The sequence below is a fragment of the Ovis aries genome, chromosome 7, assembly GCF_016772045.2.
Source record: "Ovis aries strain OAR_USU_Benz2616 breed Rambouillet chromosome 7, ARS-UI_Ramb_v3.0, whole genome shotgun sequence".
NCBI lineage: Eukaryota > Metazoa > Chordata > Mammalia > Artiodactyla > Bovidae > Ovis > Ovis aries.
The window spans coordinates 82,892,011-82,908,675 of NC_056060.1; the positions used below are offsets into that span (position 1 = coordinate 82,892,011).

The window sequence follows — 16,665 nt, forward strand, 5'->3', positions numbered from 1 at the left end:
TAATACATTTAATTAAAATTCACTTAGCAAGTATTCATTGACTGCCTACCATTCCAGCCTGCAGTAAACAATACAGAGCAAAACCTCTGCCTCTATGAAAGAGATAGACAGAAAATAACTAGCCAGGTTATTCACAGCGATGTGCTGACTGACAAGATCCAACTGTTAAATTTTCAGCAAGTTTATGAACTTGGTGTTAAACATAACCTTTGTTATAAATTAAATTATATAAACACAGTTATTTTAAAACAAAGATAAATACTAAAATCTTACTTCCTATTTTTACATTACATTTTACTATCATCTATGCTCTTGGTGCTATTGATGATTTTGTATCTGTATGGTAGAAATATTGCCTAATGCTAGGCTACTGTACATCTCTTCCAAATACCGTATTCAGTGACTTCATGTTGGTAACCTGAAACTGGCCACAGTGGAAATATTTACACTGTGAAATTTGGCAAAAACTATCAATTACTGCTTGATTTATTGTTTTGTGCTTGTTCAGATCTAAGAAACTGATGGAGAAAATGTTACAATGCAGACTGAACTTAAGTGTGTGGTATCTAAAGCACTACCTTATGAATAGCACAAAAATTGTGAGGAAATATTCTACTATTTGAAAACTATTATCCAGTTCAGCAAAGAAGCCTCTCATGTCATTGACAAATGAGTGAAATTCTAACACACAACTTCATTGCTTCACTTTCATCTTACTCACTACACAAGCAAACTATCAACCATCATTCATGTAGGAACTATACCTGGAAAATTAATTGTAAAACATTTACCTGAACACCACCAGCTCTGTGGTATATCAGAAAATGGTAAAAGCTATAGAGAAAAACATGAATAGGGTTAAGAGGGGGATTAGAAGTACTGAGGTAGAGATAAAATTTTAAATTAAGTATTATTTGAGTAAAGAATTGAAGTAGGTAAAAAAGTGAGTCATGCAGTAGGATAAATGTTCCAGAAAAAGAAAATAATCAATGCAAAGGTCCTAAAGGTTTTGCCTAGAGTGTCTGACAAACAGAAAGGAGGTCAGTGCGTTCACTGCAAAACGAAGACAAGAGAATAGGAGCGAGGAGACCACATGGGTAACACACAGCAAGTTAACAGAGAACCTTGTAGGCCAAACACTTCAATTTTCCTCTGAGAGAAATGGGGAATCACTGGAGGATTCTAAAAGGAAACACTTAATTCTACATTTGGCAGCTGGTTTAAGAAAGGATTGAAGGGAACAAGAATGAAGCAGGGAGACAATTAGGACACTATTATAATAATCTAGCAAATGACAGTAAACTGGATCCACTTAATACTGGAAATGCTCCTGAATCTTTTCATACCTGCTCTAGAAAATACACTACTTGCTGACATAATATCTGTTGAAATCAGATTTAGAGTATTTAAATGGGAGAAAAGTGTATTAAATTCCACTGCTGGAATTAAAGACAATTTTTAAACAAAGTATTTGGCTCAACTGTTTCAAATAGAAAATCTTATCTATAATATTAATCAAAAGGTCAGCTAAATTATCATACTTTCATGGTAATTAAACTCATTCTTGACAAGACATAGATTTATTGAACACTGCCTAAGTATATGAGTGTAAGAAGGATTACAAGCACACATGGTAATTTGCTCTACTGAGGAAAGAACAAAAAAAGAACAAGAATAATAAGTATTAAGCATTTACCATGAATGGTACTTTAACAGGAGTCTATAGATTTGTAAGAAATAACCGCTCCCAGCCATAGGAAGCCCACATCTATGGGAAGAGACAACTAATTGTAGGATCAGTTCCTAAATGCTACATATATATATACACACACAGACATACAGACACAGACACACACACACACACACACACACACACACACACATATACTACAAAAAATGGCAAAATACAACTCCAAATAAAGCAAAGCTTTCTAAATGAATTCTGTCCAGAAAGTATCATCTGATTTGTTACATTCACCAAGAAGGTTAAAGTTTCTAAAAGAATCTCCTATGTATGGCCTATTCAGTCATTGTAGGGTATACTACTACCATACCTTGAAACAAACAAAAATTCTCTAGTAAAAAGTAAAAACAATAAATATGTTTCGTACGGTAAGCTACAAACTGAAAATGGTCTTTCTTGTTGGAAAAACATAATGAAACTAAAAAGACCAAGAATTAGTGGGACAAAAAAGTACCATTTCTAAAAATGGCTTATCAATGTAGCCCATGTAGTCAGGTTTATGGTTATAAAATTGGATTATTTTAATATTAAACCTTTACTAATACTTAGGCCACCTAATGCAAAGAGTTGACTCACTGGAAAAGATTCTGATGCTGGGACGGATTGGGGACAGGAGGAGAAGGGGATGACAGAGGATGAGATGGCTGGATGGCATCACCAACTCGATGGACATGAGTCTGGGTGAACTCCGGGAGTTGGTGATGAACAGGGAGGCCTGGCGTGCTTCAATTCATGGGGTCACAAAGAGACAGACATGACTGAGCGACTGCACTGAACTGAAGAGTTTTTGGTCAGTAACTCTATAGTACATAACTTTTTCTTCATAGTGGTTATTTACATTGGAATGGATTATTTAGAAAGACTATAAAAATCTCAATTTTTTAAAGTATAGTTTAAGGATTCTGGAAATTATATTTTATCTACTATGAACTGTGGAAAATTCTGAAATAGATGGGAATACCAGACCACCTGACCTGCCTCTTGAGAAACCTAAATGCAGGTCAGGAAGCAACAGTTAGAACTGGACATGGAACAACAGACTGGTTTCAAATAGGAAAAGGAGTATGTCAAGGCTGTATATTGTCACCCTGCTTATTTTACTTATATGCAGAGTACATCATGAGAAACGCTGGACTGGAAGAAGCACAAGCTGGAATCAAGATTGCCGGGAGAAATATCAATAACCTCAGATATGCAGATGACACCACCCTTATGGCAGAAAGTGAAGAGGAACTAAAAAGTCTCTTGATGAAAGTGAAAGAGGAGAGTGACAAAGCTGGCTTAAAGCTCAACATTCAGAAAACGAAGATTATGGCACCTGGTCCCATCACTTCATGGCAGATAGATGGGGAAACAGTGGAAACATTGTCAGACTTTATTTTTGGGGGCTCCCAAATTAATGCAGATGGTGACTGTAGCCATGAAATTAAAAGACACTTACTCCTTGGAAGCAAAGTTATGACCAACCTAGACAGCATATTGAAAAGCTGAGATATTACTTTGCCAACAAAGGTCCGTCTAGTCAAGGCTATGGTTTTTCCAGTGGTCATTTATGGATGTGAGAGTTGGACTGTGAAGAAAGCTGAGCTCCCAAGAATTGATGCTTTTGAACTGTGGTGTTGGAGAAGACTCTTGAGAGTCCCTTGGACTGCACGGAGATCCAACTAGTCCATCCTAAAGGAGATCAGTCCTGGGTGTTCATTGGAGGGACTGATGTTGAAGCTGAAACTCCAATACTTTGGCCACCTCATGTGAAGAGTTGACTCATTGGAAGAGACCCTGATGCTGGGAGAGACTGGGGGCAGGAGGAGAAGGGGACGACAGAGGATGAGATGGCTGGATGGCATCACCAACTCGATGGACCTGAGTTTGAGTGAACTCTGGGAGTCGGTGATGGACAGGGAGGCCTGGCGTGCTGCGATTCATGGGGTTGCAAAGAGGCGCACACAACTGAGCAACTGAGCTGAACTGAACTGAGGAGGATATATGCTATGTACCAGAAACAAAATATTATTACCCTAAAGAATTTCTAAAAATCAATAAGCAAAACAAACACTAGTTTAAAATAAAATATCAACAGAAAATGGGCAAAACAGAGCAAATAGTTTACAAAGGAACAGAAATAGCCAACAATGTGAAGAAAATGCTCAACCCATCAGAAATCAGGAAAATGCAAATCAAGACATTATATAGCAGTTTACATCTGTCAGTTTAGCAAATATTAAAGAATCAGACAATAAAATATGGGGCATCAAGCATTCATACCCTTACAGGAGCATAAACTGGTGCAACCATTTTAATAAATAATTTTCCATTGTCTAGGAAAGTTACAAAAACGTATACAAGAGAGTGTCTGTGCAGCATTGTTTAGAATTTGTAACAATAAAATGGCAAACACTAGAATCTAACTATCCATCAACACAATAAATACAGAATATTCACACATTAGAATACCATGCAGAAATAAAAATAATACCTCAATTTAAACACTTTTAAAAATAAAAAAATAATCAAGAGAAAACGTAAAAGTGAATCATCTACAGTTGCAACAATCAACACGGATGAATTTTGTAATGCTGAGGGAGGAGGGAAGCAAATTATGATTTCTTTAGATTAGAGTCTCTTGGAAAAAGACTCTTTAGCTCAACTAAGGAAATCTGTGAGTTTATTAATTTTTTTCAGCTATTCAGAATGGTACCCATGTTTTCAGATTTTAGTTTATATATTACTACGTTGAGAACCAACTAATACTGTTTTAACAGTAATTTTACCATTTTTGATAATTTTGATATTTTTCTTTCTTAAGGGGAAACTCATAATTAAATATAAAGGTCAAGTTTTCTGAATGTGTCTATAACCTATGTATATCGTGTATGTGTTATATAGTGAAATTTTTTTCCTCACAGTGAGTTTTCTAAAGCATTGTCTTCTCCAATCTTCCTTATAATTTACATACAAGAGGGGCCTAAGTGAGATGTGCAACTGTGACAAGATAAAAAAGAAAAGCAAACAAGCATAATTGAGAAATGAAAAAAACTCTGCAGAGACAAGGCCCCACTTTCCTAAGAGTTGTAGCTCTCTAATGTCCTTACAAAAGACTCTGGTTCATTTAAAATTTCCCTTTTTTAAAATTATTTTCTTTTGCTTTTCTTCCTCCCTTTCTTTCTTTCCTTCCTTTCCTTCTCTTTCTTTCTTGGTCCATTTTACTTTTTGGCTGTGCTGCGCGGCTTGCAGAATCTTAGTTTCCCAATGAAGGACTGAACCTATACCCTCAGCAGTGAAAGTGTGGAGTCCTAACCAATGGATGCCAGGGAATTCACATGTGGTTCATTCTGGATCGGGTTGGACAAATTAAATTTCAATAACTTTATTCTTTTCAGTAAAAGTGAGACATAGTTCAGTTGATCAGTCTTGTCTGACTCTCTGCAATCCCATGGACTGTAGCATGCCAGGCTTCCCTGTCCAACACCAAATCCCTGAGCTTGCTCAAACTCATGTCCATTGAGTTGGTGATGCCATCCAGCCATCTCATCCTCTGTCATCCCCTTTTCCGCCTGCCTTCGATCTCTCCCAGCATCAGGGTCTCTTCCAAAGAGTCAGTTCTTTGCATCGGTGGCCAAAGTATTGGAGTTTCATCTTCAGCATCAGCCCTTCCAATGAATATTCAGGACTAATGTCCTTTAGGATTGACTTTGATCTCCTTGCAGTCCAAGGGACTCTCATGAGTCTTCTCCAACACTACAGTTCAAAATCATCAATTCTCTGGTGTTCAGCTTTCCTAATAGTCCAACTCTCACATCCATACAAGACTACTGGAAAAACCATAGCTTTGACTAGATGGACCTTTGCTGGCAAAATAATGTCTCTGCTTTTTAATATGCTGTCTAGGTTGGTCATAGCTTTTCTTCCAAGGAGCAAGCGTCTTTTAATTTCATGGCTGCGGTCACCATCTGCAGTGATTTTGGAGCCCAAGAAAATAGTCTGTCACTGTTTCCATTGTTTCCTCGTCTATTTGCCATGAAGTGATGGGACCGGATGCCAGAATCTTTGTTTTCTAAAGGTTGAATTTTAAGCCAGCTTTTTCACTCCTCTTGCACTTTCATCAAGTGGCTCTGTAGTTCCTCTTTGCTTTCTGCTTAAGGTGTCATCTGCCTATCTGAGGTTATTGATATTTCTCCTGGCAACCTTGATTCCAGCTTGTGCTTCATCCAGCCCAGTGTTTCTCATGACGTACTCTGCATATAAGTAAAATAAGCAGGGTGACAATATACAGCCTTGACGTACTCCTTTTCCAATTTGGAACCAATCAGTTGTTCGATGTTCAGTTCTAACTGTTGCTTCTTGACCTGCATACAAATTTCTTCGGAGGCAGGTAAGGTGGCCTGGTATTTCCAACTCTTTACGAATTTTCCACAGTTTGTTGTGATCCATACAAAGGCTTTGACATAGTCAATAAGGCAGAAATAGATGTTTTTCTGGAACTCTCTTGCTTTTTCCATGATCCAGCGGATGTTGGCAATTTGATCTCTGGTTCCTCTGCCTTTTCTAAAACCAGCTTAAACATCTGGAAATTCTCGGTTCAGGTACTGTTGAAAACTGATGTGGAGAATTTTGAGCATTACTTTACTAACATGTGAGATGAGTACAATTGTGCAGTAGTTTGAACATTCTTTGGCATTGCCTTTCTTTGGGATTGGAATGAAAACTGACCTTTTCCAGTCCTGTGGCCACTGCTGAGTTTTCCAAATTTGCTGGCATATTGAGTGCAGCACTTTCATAGCATCATCTTTTAGGATCTGAAATAGTTCAACTGGAATTCCATCACCTCCCCAGCTTTGTTCGCAGTGATGCTTCCTAGGGCCCCCATGACTTTGGACTCCAGGATGTCTGGCTCTAGGCGAGTAATCCCACTGTCATGGTTACTTGGGTTATGAAGATCTTTTTTGTATAGTTCTTCTCTGTATTCCTGCCACCTCTTCTTAATATCTTCTGCTTCTCTTAGGTTCATACCATTTCCGTCCTTTATTGTGCCTATCTTTGCATGAAATGTTCCCTTGGTATCTCTGATTTTCTTCAAGAGATCTCTAGTCTTTCCCATTCTATTGTTTTGCTCTATTCCTTCACATTCATCACTGAGGAAGGCTTTCTAATCTCTCCTTGCTATTCTTTGGAACTTTGCATTCAGATGGGTATATCTTTCCTTTTCTCCTTTGCCTTTAGCTTCTTTCTTTTCTCAACTATTTGTAAGGCTCCTCAGACAACCAGTTTGCCTTTCTGGACTCTTTTCTTGGGGATGCTCTTGATAGCTGCCTTCTGTACAATGTGATGAACCTCTGTTCATACTTCTTCAGGCAGTCTATCAGGTGTAATCCCTTGAATCTGTTTGTCGCTTCCATTGTATAATCATAAGAGATCTGATTTAGGTCATACTTGAATGATCTAGTGGTTTTCTCTACCTTCTTCAACTAAAGTCTGAATTTGGCAATAAGGAGTTCATGATCTGAGCCATGGTCAGCTCCCAGGCTTGTTTCTGCTGACTGTGTAGAGCATCTCCATCTTTGGCTGCAAAGAATATAATCAATCTGATTTCAGTGTTGACCATCTGGTGTTGACCAAAAAGTGAGATGTAAATTTTATAATTAAATGTAACTTATTTTTCTTACCCCTTAGATGTCTCATAATTATACGTGTACGTATTTATATTTCTACAGTTCCCATCTCTACCCTCAGAAGGATTTTAGGTGACCTGCTTTCCACATAATTAAATTATAAAATAGCTGATGTATACAAAAGAATATACACATTCATATGTAGGTTACAGAACATAATGAAATTAAAACTTGTGTATCTTCTACTCAGCTTAAGAATTAGAGCATTACTAAACCTTTTCAAGTCCCCACACGAACCTTTGCTGATTATGTCCTCCTTTCTTTTCCCTCAGAAGTAATACTAACCTTAATTATGTTTATCATTCTCTTGGTTTTCTTTCGTGTCTGGGGTTGCCATGCCCTTATCCAGGGGATCTTCCTGACCCAAGGATCAAACCTGGGTCTCCTGCATTGCAGACAGATTCCTTACCATCTGAGTCACCAGGGAAGCTGCTAATTATATGCATATGCCTAAATGTTATTATGCTTAGTGCGGCATAGTTTTGAGAGGTACTGTGAGGGGACTAAGTGCACAGATTCTAGCACCAGGCAAATAATCTGCCACTTACTAACCGTGTAATTGGGACAAATTATTTAACTTTTCAGTGCCTGTTTCCTTATCCAAGAAACACAGATTAAAAATACAATCTATGTGATAGGGCTACTGTGAGAATGAAATGAATCATTATATGCAAACTGCATGGTGTACAGTGCCTGGTACACAGGTGGTGTTTCCTGAGTGTTCATTGTTGTTAGTACTAATACCCAGAACTAGAACTACACAGTAAGCTCATACTGTGTATGCTGCTGCTGCTAAGTCGCTTCAGTTGTGTCTGACTCTTTGTGACCCCATAGACGGCAGCACACCAGGCTCCTCTGTCCCTGGGATTCTCCAGGCAAAAATACTGGAATGGGTTGCCATTTCCTTCTCCAATGCACGTATGCATGCTAAGTCACTTCAGTCATGTCCGACTCTGTGTAACCCTATGGACAGCAGCCCAGCAGGCTCCTCTTCCATGGGATTCTCTAGGCAAGAATACTGGAGTGGGGTGCCATTTCCTTCTTCATACACTGTATGGGAGGCACAAAAACACTGTACTGCAAAAACTCATTGATAGAACAAGCAAAGAGAATCTAAACCTAGGTTTAATTATACTGTTTCTAACGCTTTCATTTTACTGTCCTCTGAACAAACATGGTTGAATGCGAATATATACAATTCCACCGTATTTTTCATCACACACCTATTCCAGAATTCTATAAGGAAAGTGAAAGTCACTTAGTCGTGTCTGACTCTTTGCGACCCCATGGCCTATACAGTCCATGGGATTCTTCAGACCAGAATACTGGAATGGGTAGCTGTTCCCTTCTCCAGGGATCTTTCCAACCCAGGGACTGAACCCAGGTCTCCCACATTGCAGGTGGATTCTTTAACAGCTGGGCTACAAGGGAAGCCCAAGAATACTGTAGTGGGTAGCTTATCCCTTTTCCAGCAGATCTTCCCAACCCAGGAATTGAACCAGGGTCTCCTGCATTGCAGGCAGATTCTTTACCAACTGAGCTATCAGGGACAAGAAAAAAATGTTCTGACTGTACAACTGCTAACAATAATCTTAATAATAATAATTTGTTCCATCACTAAAAATCTAAGCTAAAAATGCCATATATCAAGTGATCATTTAAAGTATAACATTATATGGCTCAGTGGTAAAGTTGGCTTAAAAAACTCAACATTCAGAAAACTAAGATCATGGCATCATGTCCCATCACTTCATGGCAAACAGATGGAAACAGTGAGAGACTTTATTTTTGGGGGGACTCCAAAATCACTGCAGATGGTGACTGCAGCCATGAAATTAAAAGATGCTTGCTCGTTGGAAGAAAAGCTATGACCAACCTAGACAGCATATTAAAAAGCAGAGATTATTTTGCCAACAAAAGTCTGTCCAGTCAAAGCTATGGTTTTTCTAGTAGCCATGTATGGATGTGAGAGTTGGACTATAAAGAAAGCTGAGTGCTGAAGAATTGATGCTTTTGAACTGTGGTGTTGAAGAAGACTCTTGAGAGTCTTTTGGACTACAAGGAGATCCAACCAGTCACTTCTAAAGGAAATCAGTCCTGAATATTCATTGGAAGGACTGAAGCTGAAACTCCAATACTTTGGCCACCTGATGGGAAGAACTGACTCATGTGGAAAGACCCTGATGCTCGGAAAGATTGAAGGCAGGAGGAGAAGGGGACGACAGAGGATGAGATGGTTGGATGGCATCACCAACTCGATGGACAGGAGTTTGAGTGAGCTCCGGGAGTTGGTGATGGACAGGGAAGCCTGGCATGCTGCAGTCCATGGGGTTGCAAGGAGTCGGACACGACTAAGTCATTGAACTGAACAGTGGAAAAGAATTCGCCTGCCAATGCAGGAGATACAGGTTCAATTCTTGAGTCGGGAAGATCCCCTGGAGAAGGAAATGGTAACCCCACTCCACTATTGTTGCCTGGGAAATCCCATGCACAGGGGAGCCTGGCAGGCTACAGTCCATAAGGTCGCAAGAGTCAGACACAACTTAGCAACTAAACAACTACAACTATACCCCAGACGAAGTATTTTGGTTTTGCATTTTCTTTCCTTGATTTCTACTTTTTATTATGATGTAGAACTTGCTTTCAAGATTTAAAGTGATGGAAAAAACCCTTTTATTTGATCAAGTGAAAAAATGTAAGGAATCCTAGACTCTTAGCATGGCCTGAAGACTTAGAGGTAGGTCATCTAGTCAATCCCCTACTCAATCAATGAATCCTAAGAATTTTGGATTTCATGAAATATTGGTCTAACTGGCATAATGTGCCTAACAGGAAATAATTTATAACTTATTAATTTGTATCACTAGCTTAGTGTTCCACTGAGGCCCTGAGCCAAACGAAAAGTAACAAAGTACAGCTTCATCACCAACAGTGAAGGAAATAGGTCCAATACTTAACCTATAGGGCTAATAAAGTTCACTTTAAAAGTTCATAGTCAGTTTTGTGAGAAACTAATGTTATAAACAGATGGAGAGAGAACAAAGAGTTGGTTTGCTTGCTTTTTAAATCTAGTTCTAAAAGGAAATATTTATTCAGTTTCTGTATAATCTTAGGTGTCAGTACATTTGAAATTTGTTTGTATTTCACCTTGACTTTATTAGTAAGTTTCATTTCTTAGGGTATCCTGAATACTGTATTGCCGTATTTCAGAAAACCCTGCCATCTATAACATTTTTTAAAATTAATTTTTATTCAAGTATAGTTGCTTTACAATGTTTTGTTGGCTTCTGCTGTACAGCAAAGTGGATCAGCTATATATAAGTATATACAGATATAGATATACCCCCTCTTTGTTGGATTTCCTTCCCATTTAGGTCACCACAGAACCCTGGGTAGAGCTCCCTGTGCAATACCATCGGTTCTCATTAGTTATGTATTTACACATAGCAGTGTATACATGCCAATTCCAATCCTCCAGTTCATCCCACCTCCACCCCCGCCACCATGTATGGTATCATGTTTGTTCTCTATGTCTGTGTATCTATTTCTGCTTTACAGACAAGTTCATCTATATCATTTTTCTAGATTACACATATACAGTAACTGCTTTTCTACAGCATTTTCAAAGTAAAAAATTTAAGAACAGATTAATTTTCAACAGCTAAAACTAAAAATTATTTTATCAGCTGTCAGACCAAAAGTTTAAAAAACAACAACAAATTGAGTTGGGGCTGCGTGAAAGGCTGGTATTTGAGAAGAGATTACTGTCACAGTTTGAGTGTTGACGCTCTCTAGCCACTACTCCCCAACCCTGATTCAGACCACATGTTCTTGACCAGGGCAGCCTGTACCCCCATAGGCTCTTCAGATTTAGAAATGCCCTAAGATTATGTTCAAATATGAATGCTCATGCTTCCGTGCATTTTCTGAGGCCAGATTCTTCAACTTTCTTTGGAATCTCAAAGGATTCTGTAACTATCCATCCTAAAAACTTAAGAAACATTTATTTAAACAGTATTCTATGATCCTTATCTATTACCTGAGTTTAATTTCAGATTTCTGCCTTATTAATTTTCATCTTATCCACAAAATTCTTTTGTTTTGATACATGGCTTCTTTATTCACTCCTTAAAAATAATGGAAAACTAGAGCTTCAGAAAATAAGGAAAGACTGTCTACTAAAATTGCAGTCAAAGGTGGTTTCAAAAGCTGAACTTATATATATATATATATACATATATATTTAAGAAACATTATAAAAAAAAAAAGGCTATCTCTTCTGAGAGTTCTTTTCAGTTACATACCCAATTTTATCTTTTAGTTTATCACTTGCCTTTCAATTGAGAAAACAATTGGTGAACTGAATTGGTAATTCAGCTATTCTTAACTTTATCTTTTAAGGTATGTTGAGACTTCACAGATAAAAATATATATGACCATCACCTCTAGTCCCATAACACACATATACAGAGACTGACTTCCTAAGATGCTGTTCCTTCAAAAATTAGACCTTTACTTATAGAACAAAATGGTTTTGCTCTGATATAGCAAGGACTGATTTAGCAAGGAACATCTTGATGAAAAAGGGCAGAACTGCTGAGAATGCTAGCCTACTTTTTAACTGACTTTCCTCCTCTAAGCATCTGTCAAGTGTGGGATGAGAAAAAGGTGCTGCAATCTGGAGAGGCAGACTAGAATAAAAATATATTTGGTTCCAAGAATTTTAAAAAGAGAGACAGAAATGGCACTGGAAAAATGATGGAAATAAGAAGGTTAAAAACAGTTCTGCTCTCCTTTTCTGACAAATAACTACAAATTATCTACAAACATCATCTCTTCAACTCTTTAACCTTCTCCAATCTGACTCCTTCCTTCCCCTCACAACCCTCTCCCTTTATCCAAGCCATCAACAAGACTTGTAAATGTATCTTAAATCTGTCCACTGCTCTCCACCTCTAACATAAAGGACCATGGTCCAAGATTAATCTCCTACCTGAACTAGTATAAACCATCGACTAGTATTTATTTCAATTTCCTCTGCTGTCCCCCTCAGATCAACTGTGAACAAAGCATTCAGTGTAATCTTTAAAAATGGATCAGGGCACTGAATAATAGTTCCATAGCTTCCCGATGCATCTTCGCAACTCCGAACAGTGGCCAGCACTTCACAAATGCAGAGCAGACACTAACATGTTATGGTACAGCCCTCGCCTGCCTCTACCTCAAAGTGACACTCCCCTCAACCAACCAGCATTCTCTTCCAGTTAACTGCAAGCTCTTTCCCTCTCTGGGCCTGCAGTTTCCCTCTGTCTAAAACGCTTTTCTCTCAAAAACTTCAAGAACACCTGTCTTCCATTCACACTTCAAGTCTCAACCTAAATGTTACCTCATTCCTGAAGCTTTCTTTTCTTCTCTTTCTAAATACCATCCTCTATAATTCTTTTCAAAAAATATCTCAGAGGAAACAATAGAGGCCGCGCACGCAGAGCGAGCACCCGCAGGCTCCCCGCCCCTCCCGCAACGCTCAACCCCGGGATCCCCACCAGCTTGCCTACCCGCCAAGGCCAACAAGGAAGCAGCCTATGATGACGCAGTAGAAGAACGCGTGATCAACAAAGAATACAAAATATGGAAAAAGAACATCCCTTTTCTTTACGATTTGGTGATGACCCATGCTCTGGAGTGGCCTAGCCTAACTGCACAGTGGCTTCCAGATGTAACCAGACCAGAAGGGAAAGATTTCAGTATTCATAGACTTGCCCTGGGGACACAGACGTGGGATGAACAAAACCACCTTGTGATAGCCAGCGTGCAGCTCCCTAACGATGATGCTCAGTTTGATGCTTCGCACTACGACAGTGAAAAATGTGAATTTGGTGGTTTTGGCTCGGTTAGTGGAAAAATTGAAATAGAAATCAAGATCAACCATGAAGGAGAGGTAAACAGGGCACGCTATATGCCCCAGAACCCTTGCATCATTGCAACAAAGACTCCATCCAGTGATGTTCTCCTTTTTGACTATACAAAACATCCTTCTAAACCAGACCCTTCTGAAGAGTGCAACCCAGACTTGTGTCTCCATGGACATCAGAAGGAAGGCTATGGGCTTTCTTGGAACCCAAATCTCAGTGGGCACTTACTGAGTGCTTCAGATGACCACACCATCTGCCTGTGGGACATAAGTGCTGTTCCAAAGGAAGGGAAAGTTGTGGATGCGAAGATGCATCTTCACAGGGCACACGGCAGTAGTAGAGGATGTCTCCTGGCATCTGCTCCATGAGTCCCTCTTTGGGTCGGTTGCTGATGATCAGAAACCCATGATCTGGGATACTCGTTCAAACAATACTTCCAAACCAAGCCACTCAGTTGATGCTCACACTGCTGAAGTGAACTGCCTTTCTTTCAATCCTTATAGTGAGTTCATTCTTGCCACAGGATCAGCTAACAAGACTGTTGCCCTGTGGGATCTGAGAAATCTGAAACTTAAGTTGCATTCCTTTGAATCACATAAGGATGAAATATTCCAGGTTCAGTGGTCGCCTCACAATGAGACTATTTTGGCTTCCAGGGGTACTGATCGTAGACTGAATGTCTGGGATTTAAGTAAAATTGGAGAGGAACAATCCCCAGAAGATGCAGATGATGGGCCACCAGAGTTGCTGTTTATTCATGGTGGTCACACTGCCAAGATATCTGATTTCTCCTGGAATCCCAACGAACCTTGGGTGATTTGTTCTGTATCAGAAGAGTATATCACGCGAGTGTGGCAAATGGCTGAGAACATTTATAATGATGAAGACCCTGAAGGAAGTGTGGATCCAGAAGGACAAGGATCTTAGATCATGTCTGCACTTGTGATTTTTAGACTCCCCTTTTCTTCCTCTGAACTCTGAGACTGATTTAACACTGGTGTTGAGACACAGACTTTGTTTGGTTATCCCTCTATAATAAGTTCTATCAACAATGTTATTAGTCCAAACAGAAGATATTTTCTAAATATTAACTGGGGGCTTCTTGATTCAGCAAAGCCACAGACTTATATTTAAATTTCTTTAGGAATTTTCTAGTAACAGAGGTCTAAAAGTAGCCACAAAAAGGGGGAATATTGTGTGTGGTTATTTTTCTTCTTATGCTATATCCCCAAGTTTTTCAGCCTCATTTAAGTAAAGGCTAGAGTGAGTAAGAAATAGAGCTAAGTGAGGTAGGTGTCTGAGCTATGAAGTATAAATACTACAAGATGTTGTTTTTATTCAGGAAATAGGGGCGATTCAAGTCATACAAATTCCTACACGCCAAATTTTCCAGGATGCACATTTCCTTACATAGACCAGTCTCCTCAGTTTCTTCAGTTAAGTCAAAACAGTGTGTTCCTCCTTCACCATATATTTTTGCTTGTTAGTGTATTTCTTGTTTTCATAGTATTTCTTTCCTTTCCGTGAAATGGTTTTTTTAAAAAACTTGGGACCACCAAGTTATAAAGATGTATGTTTTTACCTGACAATTATACCACAGGTAGACTGTCCAGTTAAGTTGAGAAGAGTGAATCAATAGCTTGTATCTGTTTTTAAAATTAAATTAATCTGGATAAGAGTTGCTTTTTTTTTTTTAAGGAGTTAGTCCTTGACCACTAGTTTGATACCATCTCTATTTGAGTGACCTGTTTCACCAGCAGGCCTGTTACTCTCCTTGACTAACTGTGTAAGTGCTTATAATGGAATAAATTACTTTTCTACATTAAAAAAAAAAATCTCAGTATAGTTTATTATTTTTAAATTTTTATTTATTTGGCTGTGTCAGGTCTTAGATGAAGCACAGGGGATCTTTAGTTGTGGCACATGAACTCTTTGGTCATGGCATGTGGAATCTATTTCCCCAAACGGGGATCACCCCCTGCATTGGGAGCTTGGAGTCTTAGCCAGTGGGCCACCAGGGAAGTCCCTGTAATTCTTTACTGTTACTACTCTTCATTTTCCTTCACAGTGCTTTCTATTTTAAAACTGTCTTTCTTTCTTTCTTTCTCTTGCTGTGCCCTGTGTGGCTTGTAAGGATCTTAGTTCCTCAACAAGGATCGAACCCATGCCCCTACAGTGGAAGTGTGGAGTCCTAACCACTGGACCACCAGGGAATTTCTTTTAATCACTTTTTTTTGTTTCATCGGTTAAACTTTCTTGAACGTCATTAGATGACTAAACATCCAACCAATAAATTCTCTAACTTGCTTAATGTAGGAAGCACTAGGCTCTGTTCTTTATATTTAAAATAATCTTAACTAATGTAGGTATTAATCTCTTCTCACCAAGAAGCTAAAAAACTGGTCACTAATATAAATGTGTCACAGTCTGTGCTGTGATTCAGTATATCTACATACTTCCCATAATTGTTAAATACAACCCTGTGCCCAACAAAGTATTGTGCTAAGTGCTGCAGGAAGAGGAGCCAGGATGACAAAATAAGGATTATTTCTTCCATTAAGATCTTGAATAATACACGCACAGGATAAGAGAGACAAAAAACAAAACAAAACATTTCAAAGCATTTCAGGTAGAGGATGGGGTAGGACAGAGTCATGGTATGTATGCAAAAATGTATATTTCATCACAGCTAAGATGCCATCAACTGATGGCAAGATATATCATTATTTTATGTTCCAAAACAGAAATGCTGCCAAAATTGTTAATAATTGTTCATTAGCTGGGAGGGATTGGGGGCAGGAGGAAAAGGGGACGACAGAGGATGAGATGACTGGATGGCATCACCGACTCGATGGATGTGAGTTTGAGTGAACTCTGAGAGTTGGTGATGGACAGGGAGGCCTGGCGTGCTGCAATTCATGGGGTCGCAAAGAGTCGGACACAACTGAGTGACTGAACTGAACTGAATTGTGAAATATCAAAAGTAACATGCACCCCAAAATGACAGACACATCCCAATTCAAGAATGAAGAAAAAGAAAGAGAAGGGAGAAGAAAAGAAGGAAAAGAAAAAGGAGAGAGAGAAGGGAAAAAAAAAGAAAATGACTATTCTATAATTAACACAAAAGTCCTTTTTTGAGACTTCCTCAAAACACCTCAATGATATGGAATATCAGTTTTTTACTAAAGTTTGCTATCAGGAAACGGAGAAAAAACAGTCACTGAAAGGAGTGGTCACACAGCAACACTTTTTTGTGTGATTTGTTTCATTTCCATTTGCCTTGTATATCTTTACTTATTCCTTTTCTTTTTTTAAAATACAAGTACTTTTATTTTTTAGA

At 38.7% G+C, this 16,665-nt stretch overlaps 2 protein-coding genes across 51 annotated transcripts in view; one reads left to right on the forward strand and one right to left on the reverse strand.

Moving 5' to 3' along the window:
• Positions 1-16,665, reverse strand: part of NUMB (NUMB endocytic adaptor protein) — a 170,623-nt gene that overhangs the window by 71,954 nt on the left and 82,004 nt on the right. The window lies entirely within an intron of this gene.
• On the forward strand, positions 12,924-15,160 carry LOC106991292 (histone-binding protein RBBP4). The gene is given in 2 exon segments (XM_027962606.3): positions 12,924-13,633; positions 13,635-15,160. Coding segments are annotated over 2 exon segments (1,173 nt in total). The 5' UTR covers positions 12,924-13,078; the 3' UTR covers positions 14,253-15,160.